At 43.3% G+C, this 14,918-nt stretch overlaps 1 protein-coding gene across 2 annotated transcripts; it reads right to left on the reverse strand.

The window, feature by feature from the left end:
* Positions 1-1,853: 1,853 nt before the first annotated feature.
* On the reverse strand, positions 1,854-12,360 carry LOC109736783 (uncharacterized). 2 transcript variants are annotated; one of them, XM_045232972.2, is made up of 11 exons: positions 12,067-12,360; positions 9,248-11,938; positions 8,915-9,029; positions 8,720-8,814; positions 6,872-7,110; positions 6,342-6,428; positions 5,780-5,879; positions 4,257-4,470; positions 3,032-4,153; positions 2,562-2,661; positions 1,854-2,284 (listed from the first exon to the last, which is right to left on the reverse strand). In XM_045232972.2, the coding sequence occupies exons 2-9, from the start codon at positions 11,867-11,869 to the stop codon at positions 3,129-3,131; spliced, it is 4,497 nt and encodes a 1,498-aa protein (XP_045088907.1). In that variant the 5' UTR covers positions 11,870-11,938; positions 12,067-12,360; the 3' UTR covers positions 1,854-2,284; positions 2,562-2,661; positions 3,032-3,128. The 2 variants fall into 2 exon arrangements, with proteins under 2 accessions (XP_045088907.1, XP_020151575.1); XM_020295986.4 differs by lacking the exon at positions 2,562-2,661.
* Positions 12,361-14,918: the final 2,558 nt, after the last annotated feature.

Genomic DNA, 14,918 nt, shown 5'->3' on the forward strand with positions numbered 1-14,918 from the left:
ATCGGGACCAACAGCCGGTGCAGCCTACCTAAAACGCACACCACTTGCATACGTTTTAGAAGCCGCCATCATCATCGGACCACTGACCCATCTTCAGGAGAGAGATCCGCATCATCCTTGCCAATCCGCACATCCGTCGACGCTACCACAACGCCCAACGGCGCCACCGCCCTGCGCTCGTCCGTCCAAACGTGAAGACTCTGAAAGATCTGTCGTGCGTAGCACCTGCCAACCAGGCATGACTCAGTGTAGCATCTGTTGGCCAAGCATGACTTGACAGCTCCACCGTCAGTGCAAGACGAAGCCGCTCCACCTCCTGCCTATGTCTTCCGGCGCTGCTCCACAAACGATGCTCCAAAAGAAAAACGACACCATAGTACCGTCATCGTCGGATCTGGAAGACCAAATCTTAGGGTTTCCCCCGAAGCAGCACGAGTGGGTCGACAACAGTTACACGACGATGCCTTCATCAAGATAACGGCGCAAAACGCCACAATCGCCCGCTAACAACTCGGTTTTCACCAGCAACTATGTGTCCCAGACTCGTAGCCGGAACAAGATGACGAATTTTGAGATCCAGTCACCCAGCCGTAGGCCGGCCACCTCTGACAAAAGAGATGACCACTACCGCCGGATGCACCGGTCAGAGCAAATCTAACCGGAGGTGCCGCCGACGCGACCACCAAGCCCTCCACGCCGCCGGCCGCAATAGAAGTGTGAATGCATGGCAGCAATCGTCGGCCAAGATAACATCCTCACGTGGTACCATGTCCCAAAACAAAAATCCGCTTCCTGGCCTTCTCTATTAATTTCACTGATTAATGATTGTTTTTGCACTGGTTCGTATTTTGACTGGTAAGCTAACAAAACCAAGGATGTCCACGTTCAACCGTGCATTGTTCCAAGCAAATCGGCGAAAATTTCATGATTGTTCTAGGGAAGTAGCACTGTTGATTTGGCTGCTTAGCGGTTTCTTTGCTTTTACCAAATTGTGAAGTTACATGCATTATAATCATCACCAAATCAATATTTTATGTAAAATAGATCTCCTTCAACATCGGCACATAACAAACAGCGCAGCAAGGCACGCCTTTGCTTATACTCCCAAAAATGATCTTATATTTTAGGATGGAGGGAGTAGTTCCCATTTAAGCTCATTCTCAAACACACAGCCAGCTGAACTGACCTCATGTCTGGAACCGAGAAATTGACTTCAACATTGCAGGAATTAACAAAAAGAAAAAAGAAAAAACAGGCTGTTGCCGGTATTTGAAAAACTTGCGAGCTCCAGGCTGAACCTAATCATGTCTCTAACGAGCAATAGCTCACTGAAGCATCATCCAGGACACCGACTGAAGCATCAACAGAAATGACAGATTGTACAGATGACAGATCTAGGAGCAATGCTGCGAGTCGCAGCATCAGCACCTAGCGGATGCAGCATCGATTGGTTTGTACTTCCATGGCGATTGTATAGATGTGTACAAGGGTAGAGCAAAGATCTATACCCTGAAACATGCCTCCTATTGAGGAGGTGAGCAGAGGTTTATAGGAGATGACAGAACTCGCAGATACTGTATGTACACAACAACAAAAAGAGTGACCCAGTTGGGGTGTAACTCTGATGCGACTAGGTGCCTAATAAAAAAAAACTAGCAAAGCTTTCATCATCTGATACAGCCTCCAAGAAGCCACAAAACTCCTGAATCATCAACAATCCATGGCAGTGAGACATAGACCTGGCTACTTGGGTGTAGAGCTGTTGCCACTCCCCTCCCATTACACCAGATGATGTAGTCTAGCTCATTTATTTTCCGACAGCTAATGAACACAACAACTGATTGCTAAATTGCTAAAAAAGAACATGGTCATCCACTTTCAAGGAACATAGTCATCCATCCACAGTAAAATTTGCATACATGCGATGAAAACATTATCTTACCAAAAATGTCCATTCATCCCAGCCCGAGTATCTCCCAACAGTTCTTTGAAGAAACGACAGTAGCAAAGTAGAGCAATGCTATGGGGACGACAAAGTTTGGACGACTCATGAACGACGATTAAATCGAGCCGACGAATCTCAAGCACAGCTGAGCAGTGGCCGCTGGATCCTTTGGTCATGCACTTATCGTCCACACACTGTCGTGTGTGGAGCAGTTTCGGTAGCAAAGTATTCCTTTGAGCCAGCAACTTGATTGACTATCCCAACAAAACAACTCATCGAACTCATCGAATCCAAAACTTCCAGAAATGTGGCATCTCCTTGTATGCTCCCTGATCCCACCTATTCAACAAAGTTATCAGTCAAGCAAGCATGACAATGAGGTAGATGCATCTGCACAAAAGATGGTCCAAATTATATTTGAGTTGCTGAACTATTATCAAGACCCAAAGTGGTCGGACCCTTCCCTGGACCCTGCGCAAGCGGGGGCTACGTGCACCCAGCTGCCCTTTTCTTAAACTATATCTTTCATCTCATGTATCATTTTTACCCATACCATCCCCAAAAAGTACTCCAATTTCAAAAAGGATCGAGTGCACCTTAGCAATAACTCACATACCAAGGAAGAGTTAAGAGGCGTTGTTTAGGCTTCAAGCATTGGGGCTCATGGAGCCGCTGCTCCTGCATGCATTGACTCATTGTGCCTCGATTTCATAACACTGTGTTGTGATGTGGGGCAAAACGTGAAAAACTAAGACAGGATACATTACGAAATAGAGGGAGTATATGAATTTTTAGAAGAAATTTGTCCTGGTTCTACACCATATATATCCAACTACATGGCTAAGAGTTATGACGGTTTTGTTGCACAAGAAAAGCATGGGAATTCTGAACCGCGGGATTGAATTCAGTCATTCCTACATAACAAACGTTTAAATACATTTGGAAGACCAACTATTCCTATTTGCACTGCAAGTTCAAAACAAAAACAAGTGCATATTTCCTGCCATTGATATGACAGTGTGAAATTATCACATTTGCAGTAAGATTGTGTCTATTTTCAAGAAAATTGTCTCCCTAGAAAAATACCTTCAGCATATTGTAGCACCAAATGTAGAGCTCATGCATTAACAGGGTCTCTAGAAGCTAGGCCATCTTTCATGCTACTATTGCATACTCCATCCTCTCAATGAAGTTGACCATCCCCACAAGTTAGAGTAGGCTTTGCGGTAACTTCACCATTGATGTCATCTGATTTTTCAAGCGCCGAAACTGGAATGCCTGCCCCATTAGAGCTCTCGACTATAGCACCCACTTCAACTGTTGCAACCTTAACTTCACTCTTATCACTCTCAACAGAATTTGTTTCATCCAGTGATCTCTCTGCTGATACTACAAGATCAACTGCAGAATGACCATTGTCTTTAGTAACAGCAGCAGCATAACTAGTTACACCACCAACAAATGCTTTATTTTTAGCTGCATAGGCATCTGTTGATCTTTCATCTACTAGAACTTCCAAATATTTAACTTCTAGTGAGCTTTGCATATCACCACCATCAGCGACAATAGTTTCGAACTCGTGGTTATCAGGCTTTCGACCCATAGTGACTAAAGGAACTTCAGTATTAGCAGGAACTACACAAGACTTCTTATCCTCTTGAGTATCAAAGCGGCCAGAGATGGAACTGGTGCTGAAATTAGATTCAGGTCTGTCTTTTACGAGAACAGCATCAACAGAATGTACACTAGGTGGGCAATTTTCATATTTCCCAAGCTCATCAGATGAACATGGGCATGGATCCACTGTCATTGGAATAGCCTTTGAATCTGCAGAACTGGAGCTAGATTTATCTTCAGGCTTCTCTTCTACAACAATCTTATCAGCAACGAATGTCAAATATGTTTCTGCATATTTCACTTTTTCCGTAATGTCAGCTAAAGCCTTGCAAGGCATGTCATCTTCACTTATATGCAAATTAACATCAGCTATGGAAACTGGAGAAATAGTTTCTTCAGTTTTTTCTTCAGAAACAGGAGGAAGGTTAGATGCCAAGCCTGAAGAGCCCTCAATCAAAGCACAAGTGTCATGATCCTTAGTTTCAGGATGACCACCCACAGCAAATTCTTGAGAAACATAAACAGGTGTAAGGGATCCACTTGCTTCCCCAAACGTTTGGGAAGCTGTCTTGTCACATTCAACGGCATTAACTGCATGAATAGGGAGCAATGTTGAAATATAAAACTACAGATTTACAATACTCATAACAGGGAAATCATGGAAAACAATGCTCAAAATAGTTTGGATTTTGACCTGTCACAGAAGTAGTTTGTCGATTCACTTGAGCTGTTAGCAACAAGCGCTTCTCCAGAAGACCAGTGCCATGGATAATCAAGAGATTAAAAGACTTCATTTTTTGCTTCTTCATAGGGCCAACAGGCTTAAAACCAAAAACTGTAGTCCAGGTCTTCTGCATTTCGGGTATGGCAGGTATTACTAGTCTTCGAACATTGAGAGAGCAAAGGGCCTACAGAAGAATCAACCCTAAAACATGTTAGAAATTCATGTGAAACAAAACAATGCAAACACAGCTATATCCAGTTAGAAGGACTTCCTCAGCTGATAAACACAAAGCTTAAAGCCTTAAACTTGACTTCGTAAGTAAGCAGTAAGTATGAAAAACCAATATCAATCCCTTAATCCAACAACTAAAACTCAATACACTTGATGCTTTTTCTAAAATGACTCCTGTCGCTCATTAAAAATTAAGACAAATTAATGCAACTCCATAACGCATGTCTCCGTTACACGGTCACCATTATGCAACAGTGCTACAAGGATGCACACCTATAACCAGGTCGCGGAACCTTTCCGGGAGAAGCTTCTACCTTCCATTAGGTCATAACCAACGCAGGGTGCCAGGATTGATTTCCTGGTAGATAGGCAATTGGGCCATCGATGTCTGGGATGGCATCGACTAAAAAAGAGGTGCCGGCCGCTTGTGTTGTTTTCATGCGGGGTAAAAAGCTGTGTGCAGCGGCCAACTTTGCTAGCGACCGTAATTATCGTCTACAATTGAAACAGAAGGCGCTCAGATGATTTTTATCTAATTTTTACGATGTTTATTCTTTTTCCCTAAGCGCCGGTATAGTGTTTAGCGTTGAAGATGGCCTTGGGTTCCTCAAAAAAAATTGAAGATGGCCTTGGTAGCTTAGGAGCTAGCAACTGTGCAGTTACGAGTCCAATCCTAGTCACGTTTCCCTTTTTCTGTCCTTTTTCTTCAGATTTTTAAAGTTCAAAACAACTCAACGCAGCTCAAAAAAGCATACTCCCATCATTAAAAACAAAATCCTGGTGCCGACCAGGATTTCTGGTTCCAAGCAGTAACTCTTACAATCATGATTTTGAAATCCAAACCCTGACTATAATGTACAATTTGCAGAACAACTATGCATTCATCAACATGTCTGTCAGTTCTTACTAAAAAAAAACATAGTCAGTTCAGCGCATAGCAGGTATAATAGGTAAGAAATGAAAGGTCGCATATTGAAAGTATAAATCACAAATACAAGCTTGCCCGACAATTAGATGAACAAATCAATCAAGAAAACATACTGCTGTTGTTTACAAAAAATACAGGAACAAATGTACAAGAATATCATTAGCCTACTATAACAGGGTAGAAATTTTCACGGAGATGATCGATGCAAGAAATCTTAATTGCCCAAGGAAAATAGGGGGGAGGGAGGGAGGGGGGGGGGGCAAACCAAATGCCCATATGCACATGTGACATGGCTGTGCAACAAAGATCAGAAACAAATGTCAAACTAAATTACCGATTCAATTGCATTGAGCAGTCGATGGCACATCCCTTGGCCCCGATACATGCCCCTTGTGCCTATGAATGGCATTTCTGCTAACTCAGTTCCATGAATCCTGATTCATGTAGAAGAGACAAATTAAGCACTTTAGGGCTGTGAAGTAACATTGATAAATGCAGAACGTCAAAAAATCATGTATCATGCCATCATGAGTACAAGTTGGTCTCAGTGCCTCAAGAATGGCCTACGAATAAATATGTTCATTCTTGGAAAATCAGACATCCAATTGCAATCCAAACTTCAATATTTACTCCCCCCGATCCATATATTAACTATCGCTGATTTAGTACACACTAAATCAGCGACAATTAATATGGATCGGAGGGGATAACAATGAATGATTAACTTCCCATCCTAAACACAAATCTCAGGAGATAGATGTAGTAGGAAAAGTATTAAGTTGAATAATCATGACAGAACTAAAGTAACATAAAATGGGGATGGCTAAGGCTCCGATAATATCACAAAAGGCTATTAATCGAACAAAGTGTAATAGTGTATGCATATAAAAGTTTACCTGACAGTTGCCGCAGATATAACTTCTTCTCCATGCTCCAGAATAAATGTATAGAAGTCACTAAAATTTAAACGATTGAAATCCGACCTGCCATATCATATTACAGGATAAATGACAACCTTAAGAAAGAATGGCCCAGGATGCTCTCGAAAAAATTAAATTCTTACTGCACATAGGCACAATCTGCTGATCTTTCTTACTGATGCACGTATTTTCCCGGAAAAAAACATGTGCTTATGGACTTGGAGTAACAATGAAGACTAAGAAAACAAATACTCAGCTTCTGAATGTATTACGAATTCCATCCTAAGTGCACCTAGTGTTGGATAATCATACAGCCAGGGACTTGGGACTAACAGAAGGATAAGGGAATAACATTCATGGCTGCTGGGTGTATATAACTTCCATTCTAAGCACAGCTACTTCTGGGAAATCATATATATTCATACATATAGCCACAAAAGAATCATTTCATTCACCTTGCATCGTTAAAATAAATCATTCAGATTTTTTTCTCATTGTATACTTACCCACAATTGTATACGACATTGTGAATTATATTAATCCCACTTCTCTCATCAATACGTGGCAAAAAGCACTCATTCATAACTGAGAAAGCAACAGCTGTCTTTGAGTTGCAATATACCAATTCTGCTTTCCTTTTCATGGGTGCAGCCTCACTTTCAGCAAAACAGCGAACCAGACTCCAGGAAAATCCGGCTTCCATATTATTCTTGAACCCAAGAAGCTTTTTTAGTCGTTTATAAATCTGTGTTGTTACGAAGAACAGAATAGCCTTAGTGCCCATGCAATCAGAATGAACACAAGAATTTAAATAATAACAAATACTCCCTCCATTCCTAAATATTTGTCTTTGTAGAGATTTCAAATGGACTGCCACATACGGATGTATATAGACATATTTTAGAGTGTAGATTCACTCATTTTGCTCCGTATGTAGTCACTTGTTGAAATCTCTAGAAAGACAAATATTTAGGAACGGAGGGAGTACGACATTTTCACCAAGGCGGCGCACCAATTAATGTAATCAATAAGTATAGGTTCTCCAAATTGATGCGATATGAAAAAATATCAGAGCGATTGAGATCTATGGATATATTATTAACTTGATGAGATTTGTCAATATCGTGCTTCTATAGAACCTCTCAAGAGTGAATTTGACCGGACATACACAAGAACAAAGTAACAATGAGAAGATAATGATAACGATTACGACAAGCAATTCTACATGCCAGCCAGGAAGATTCAAAATGATAAGAACAAGCAGTTAAGCCATAAAACTTAAAATGCACCACATTAGAGATCTGAAGAGTGAATTTGACCGGACATACACAAGAACAAAGTAGCAATGAGCAGATAATGATAACGATTACGACAAGCAATTCTACATGCCAGACAGGAAGATTCAAAATGATAAGGACAAGAAGTTAAGCCATAAAACTTAAAATGCATCCAAAAATTAGAAACATATATTAAGAGGTGGTGTGTGCAACCGTAACTACATATTCTGCAGACAGTACAAGTTCAGAGGTATACACTATGGTGTAATAAATAGCCAAAAACATCAATTTCACAAGAAACAAAAGTAGCCAAAATCATAATTTCATCACTGGATTCGATGTGGCATATTCCCAGCATACAGAATTAGCCTAAAGTGATCTTTAGTTGCCACCAAAAGAAAAGAAAAAAGGTATTAAGAGGGGCTAAGAAATGTGAACAAGCCAATACAGGTTGGTTGAAGTTTTTTTTCTATATACTGAGATACAAGACGTAGGGGCTGTTTGGTTCTAGGCCTAGCATTGCCACACTTTGCCACACATTTTTGCCAAGCTTGCCTGAGGTTAGTTCATCAAAATGAGAGCCACAAGTTGGCAAGACTAAGAAAATCTTGCCACATGTTTTGTGTGTATGCCATGTGGGGTCCAAGTGTGGCTTGCCTAAGGTGTGGCTTGAACCAAACACTCACCTAAGTTGGTCAAACTTGCCTAACCTTAGGTGTGGCAATCTTTGGCAAAGTTAGTCACAAACCAAACAGCCCCGTACTTCAGCTTTGACTTGCCAAATTATCAGCAAAATTGGTTTTTTGTTCAGTTAGGGCTCAACCTAGAACCTGTAACAATGGAAATTGACAAGGGCTGGATGCGTTGCTCTCTTCCACTATAAAAAAATGTAAACCATTGAAGCCTGTGAAAAGTAACACTAAGTGTGCTAACCATAGTTAGCATAAGCAAGCAGGCAAATGTTGCTGTGGCAGAATGGAAGGGGACAACAACTGATCAATTAACAAACTGGTCCAGGCACATACCAAGTAATTATTGCCAAAAACCGAGAACAGATAACAATTATGTATTTCATACCTTTCTACATCCTGGGCTGCAGAAGTGATCAATGGAGGCACCGGGTGGGGTAGAAACGGAGTCCCTCTCAGTTCCAGGTGTACAAACCTGGTGATCTGAAAAACAACAATGTGTAAGAAATTGCCAGAGTGCACAAACTTGTGTGTGTGACCGCGTGCAACCAAGCACGTGTGTGTTGAGAGGGTTGAGCCTTACATTTTCTTGAACATTGCAAGCAAGAAAGCAACTCAGTGGAAGACGGTGTCATTTCTTCAGCAGAGCTGCAGAATTTGCATATACAGCTACGACAATACCAATCTCCAGAAGGCATCTGCAGAGGCATTTAGCACAAATATAAATATCAGCATAAAAGCATGAGAGAACAAACAAAAGAGACATTACGAGAAAGAACTAAGTAAAATAAATAAATCAGCATAGCATCCTAGCAAGCAACTCTTTTAAAAGTGCTGGGGCTCAAATCAACTGGAAGGCTATAAGTGATAGCAAAAGTGTCCAGATAATTGTTAACCCAAATACTTGTATGTTCACCTCGATTCCTAAGCAAGCCACATGAAAAGTTGAAGTACAGCGATCGCAGCAGAGCAAGTCACCGCCATCACCACAAATACCGCAAGTATCATCATCAGGATCATCAGCAGGATCTATCTTGTAAAATCCCTTCTTTTCATGTTGTGATTGCTTATCCCATGCATCAAGTAAGCATTGCAACAATGGAACCCCGCCATCTTCTAGGAAGATATTTGCATAAGGCTGATGCTCTTTTGAACCAGCATGAAGTTCAAACTTAGCAGCTGTGAGAATCTTGGAACAGCATCCGCAGTAAATACCATTCCTGGTAATTCTACCATCTAATATTGCCTGTGTTCCTTTTTTGTTCATGTATTTGACCTTCGCATCTTGTGAAACAACCCCCAGATCTATCATCCACGATAAAACCGTCCTCTTCCATTTATATGGAACATAGTTACCCATGCCTTCCATATTACGAGCACCACCATGGACAAGAAGTGCACATCCCAGATGCTTGGCTTTTACCTTCTCTTTGTTTTTCTGATACTTGTTTCTAGAACTTCTACCAGCAGAGGCACCTTTTGAGTTCCTGCTTCTGTTGTCCCCTCCCTTCTCAGCAGAATGTTCTTTTTTGCCCTTTCTTTTCCGCACAATTCTTTGTAGCATTGCTAGGTCCTCTTTTGATATGGCATCAAAGGAAGCATCTGCAACACCTGGTCCACCTGTAGGGTTCTCATCCTGTGAACTTTTCACTTGCTCTTGGAACACTGCATAAGCCTTTGTGATTGACCAATAGCTACTACCTTGTGGAGAAACATACACAGAATCTTCATAATCTTTATCTTTCCGAGGCCTTAGATCAATTGTCCATCCGTTATGTAATAGTATACCTTTAATCTGATCCCGGAGTTTCTGCTTAAGTGCACTACGAGGTCCTCCCCTTGGTTTCTTCATCATGACATGCTTCTTGGGAGCAGAATCAGATGTGCCTTGCAGATCAGTGACTTCCAGTTTTACTTTCTTGGATAAATTCTCTGGTGAACCTTTATGCTGAAGCAATCTCTTCTTCTCATTTTTGTGTTCACCAAGTTCACTTTTCTCATCTTTCAGGCTTGGTGAGGGCTGATGATTGCCTTGTGAGGAGATCTTCGGCTGCACCTTTGAACTTTTCTGTTTCACAGTATGGCCTGAAGAAACTCCCACTACGCTTGGATCGCTTCTCCTCAATATGACAGAGGAGACCAGCTTTCCAGTAACTTTCTTCCCACCATTTAAATCCCGCTTTTGGGACTCGATGAGAGCACTGCTTTTATCCTTATCCTGTTCATAGCCAGTAATGGTCTCTTCATCCACCCTACTGTTCCTCGACAGAATCTTGCCAGCAACAGCTTTTAAATCCACCATACAGTTCTTAGTCGCGACCTTGTCATCGCCACTTCCTGTATCCATCTTACTGGTCTTCATCAAAATCTTGCCATCACTGGTCTCCCCCTCCAACTTAATGTTCTTGGGAATAAGGTTTTCATCAGTGTTTTCTCTGACCATCGTATTGTTCTTCGGAAGAAGCTTTAAAACACCACTCTTCGTCGGAATCTTGCCATCCCCAGCCTCCACCTTAACATTCTTTGGCAGAGTATTGCCATCACTGGTATCCCCATCAACATTCAACTTCTTCGGCAGAATCTTGCCATCGCTGGTTTCCCTGAGCACCTTATCGTTCTTTGGCAGGATCTTCAAAAGGCCACTTTTCCCTTGAACCCTTATAACTTCCCCTTGGACAGACCCAGCCAAGCTAGCCTTGTCAGTCTTCAGCAGTATGTGTTTCTCATGTTTCAGTGATCCTACTGGCCTCCTCTTGACATCCAAACTTGAGTCCTGCTCCTTGAACTTTGCCTTCGTCTCCTCCCCACATTCCTGTCGGTCAGAGTCAACCGAGTTGCTCATGTCAGTCTTCAACGGCTTGTGTTTCTTACGTTTCAGTAGCTCTACATGTCTCCTCTTGTCATCCAAGCTCGATACCTGCTCCTTGACCTTTGAGCCAATGGTTGCCTTCATCTCCACCCCACCTTTCTCATCAACTCGTCCAGCCCTTACCTCGGGCTTCTCGAACCGCCATTTTGGGAACCCTGGACGCAGCATTTTCCCTACAGTTACATCCTTTGAAGCACTTCCACCGTTTCCAACAGCACCAACTTTGGCATCCTCGATTTTGCTCCTCTTGGAGTCAGGCTGTGAGCTACTCCTGCTGTTCTTATCTCCCTTATTCTTCTCTGGATAGTCTCCTTGAGTGGACTTGACCCTGTGGAGCTTGTCAGCACTAAGAGGCACCACTTTCTCCTCTGACAGGTCATCACCATTTCGACTGCTGGCACTGTTAAGTTCATCTCCCTTGTTCTTCTCTAAACCATCTCTTTGAGTAGTTTTAGCCCCAGGAAGCTCAGAACTAGGAGGCACCACTTTCTCCACTGATTGATCACCGTTGCCTAAGGCGGCATTAGGCTCGTCAGACTTGTGCCGCGTCAAGAGGCAAGATTCATCCGCTTCAGAGTCGCTGGACTCCAGCAGCAGCTGTCTCTGTCTCTTCCGCCGTTTCGGCGCCACCACGTCCCCCGAGCCACCATGTTGCCGGTCCGAACCCATCTAAAACCTCCTGAAACCGATCCGAGAGCTCAAACTTGTCGCTCGAAATCCATTGCCCAACGCTCCACCCTGGATCAAAAACCACACGTCAGAAATTTTCTCAGCACCGAAGCTATCCGCGATAAACCCTCGACCGAATTACCGCCCAAAATTGGCAAGGGACGTTCTGGATCGGAATTCAGCGTGATGGGGCTCACCTGGATCGGGGCGGGGGCGCGGGGCGGAAGCGAGGGAGAGGTTGTGTTGCGGCTTCGAGGGATTAGGGTTTCAGGGACGGCGAGGCAAGGGGATTCGGGGTGCGGGGGGAGAAGAGGAAGACCACGAGGCGATGCGCCGGGGTTGTCTGGCTGGCCGGTTCACCTGGTCCTCGCTCTCGCCGTCGGGAGTCCGGCTGGGTCTGCGGATTAATATTGGGTTCGGAGAGGGTGTTCGATACTAATTTCGATTGGATCGTTGTCTTATGCACATAGGACCCTGTGGAATACATGATTCCTGTGTCGGTTGAGTGTTGGGGGTTTCCGACTTCCCCCTCTTTGTCAACAAGGAATTTTTTTTCTAAGTATCAACACAATGTTATTGTAAAGAATGATTTGGTGCATCGATAATTGATTGATCGTGCACTAGGCATATATATATATAGGTACAAGGGTGTGACCGGTATCTTGTCTCCTAAGATACACGTACATACAGAGGGAGACGGACACTACGGTACTGCATACGAAACCCAGACCTACGTACATGTACTCATGTTCAACACCCCCCGCAGTCGAAGCGTCGCCGTTGACGCAGAGACTGGACCGAAAGCCCTCGAATGCCGAGGTGGGTAGTTGGCGAACTGTTGATCGGTGGGCGCATGGAGAACGCGAACACAACCAAGTGCGACGTGCTCCCTGACGAAGTGTATGTCGAGCTCAGTATGCTTCGTCCGTCGATGATAGACAGGGTTGGCGGCGAGGTACACCGCGAAGACGTTGTCACAGTAGACAAGCGTCGCCTTGGTAACCTCACATAGCAACTCCTGAAGTAGCTGTCGTAGCCAAGAGCACTCCACGACGGCGTTGGCCACAGCCCGGTACTCAGCTCAGCGCTCGATCGTGAGACTGTGGGTTGTCGTTTAGACGACCACGAAATCAGAGAGAGCCTGATGAGGACATCAATACCATTGTTACACCCATAGCCCCTGCTACTATACATGCTGGACCGATTACTAGAGCTCGTGCATGCCAATTAAATTATGAGGTACTTTCTTTTCTTGGTAATGATTCTAATGTTCATGAGAATATGATGCTGCCTAAATTGGATACATTTGTTTTGCTTACAAATGAAGGGCCTAGCTTGGAGAAGGATGAACATTGGAGCAAGAACAAGCATGGAGTTGATGGTATGCGCAAGGGAGACAAGAGCAGAGTTTTAAGTGATGATTTCAGGACTTTGAAGCCACCATAATGAGTGCATGAAGCCTTGAACGAAATATACAAGATGCCACTTCATAATTTTTGTGCAGAGGCTATTCTAGGTGCTGCGTAACCTTATTTTTGGGCCAGACCCATGTATTTTCAAAATACTTGAATATAGGCCGTTTTTAGAGTCCGTATGTGTGGGGAAGCAAGAGTTAGGGTTGGTTTCGGACCCCTCCTCTAAGGGCCACGAAATTCCCCCCCTCTTCCTCCATATATACAGCCCTTAGGGCATCGTTTAGACTTTGGGTTTTGTTTAGATTAAAAGTTCGTCATAGCTGCAACTTCGCGTACTTCGTTTGTGTTCAACGACCAGACAAAGGCGTCACAGAACCCCACCTTGATCAATAAAGCTTTCCTCTTATATTCGCAATATCCAGATTGCAATCTTAGTTTCTTGCTTGTTCTTCGTTTGCCTGCAGGAAACAGACCTTCGTGGTTCGGTTGATCGTGCTCCGGCATGGTCAATAACCTTTCGGAGTTGGTTTAGCGATTGCTAAGGCACGACGTCCTCGCACGTTCGTAGTCGGATCGTCAAAGTCGACTTCCTCCAAAACGATAGCCACCATCTCATCGAAAGATGGGACACCTTTGCCTCTATCAAGTGGTATCAGATTTTCAGGTTGCTCGGTGAGTTTTCACAGTTTTTCGTAGTTTAGATCGAGTCTGTTCTTCATACCTACAGTCCACAAAAAGCCACAAAAAAATTAGGGTTAGTTCATCATATCCGAACCAGTCTGAGTCTTTGCATAGTCTTTTCAGTATTTTGCTTTGTTGAATTTGCGGTTGCATCATCGTGTCAAGTTGCTGGTCCTAGCATCTAGTTCCCTTGAGTTTCGAGTTCTGTTCACAAGTTGTCACGCCGCCACCGCACCATCGTCATCGCTCCTGCCATATACCGCCACCACCAACATATTCCTTACCGCTGCCATATACATCCGCCTGTCCACCACCAATCTGATCCACATATACAACCAATCCGAGTCACACATACATCCCCCTGTCCACCACCAATCTGAGTCCACATATACATCCGCCTGTCCACCACCAATCCGAGTCCACATATACATCTACCTGTCCACCACCAATCCACTTTTATTTTCCGTTTCGTGTTTCCTTGCCTGAGTAGGTTTTGGAAAAGAAAAAAATTATTTCGGCGACCAAAAATATTTTTCCCTATCCTATTTTTAGGTCTTTCCGAGTCTTTTGAGCCATGTGCCATCATAGTGATTTTTTGTCGCACTTTTTCGTCGTCGCTGCCCTGATTTCTGAAAAAAATAGTCAAAAAGTTCCGTGCCCATCCTGTCATTTTGACGTGGGAAGAGTTTTGAGACACTCGCCATTATAGTGATTTTTCGCAAAAAAAGAGCGCAAAAAAAACAGAGCGAAAAAGAAAAAAATTCCAGAGTGTACTTTTCCTTTGTTTACGTGCAGCGCCGTGATTTTATTAGTGTTCTAGGCTTGCGTCTCTAGCATGGTCTAGCCTATGACCAGCACAGTACCGTCGTTGAGCGTTTATTCAACTTTGCATCTCTGAATTGATTATTGCTGACCCTTTTAGCTACCATATTATGTGCCTTCCTAGCTCCACA

This window comes from Aegilops tauschii, chromosome 2 (genome assembly GCF_002575655.3).
Source record: "Aegilops tauschii subsp. strangulata cultivar AL8/78 chromosome 2, Aet v6.0, whole genome shotgun sequence".
Taxonomy (NCBI): domain Eukaryota; kingdom Viridiplantae; phylum Streptophyta; class Magnoliopsida; order Poales; family Poaceae; genus Aegilops; species Aegilops tauschii.

Excerpts from the sequence above, each read along its gene's own strand:
- LOC109736783 (XM_020295986.4), bottom strand. The coding sequence starts at position 11,869 with ATGGGTTCGGACCGGCAACATGGTGGCTCGGGGGACGTGGTGGCGCCG. Across the intron at positions 7,111-8,719 it reads GCAGCCCAGGATGTAGAAAG|ATTTATAAACGACTAAAAAA; the intron begins GTATGAAATACA and ends GTAACAACACAG. Across the intron at positions 4,154-4,256 it reads ACAAACTACTTCTGTGACAG|TTAATGCCGTTGAATGTGAC; the intron begins GTCAAAATCCAA and ends CTATTCATGCAG.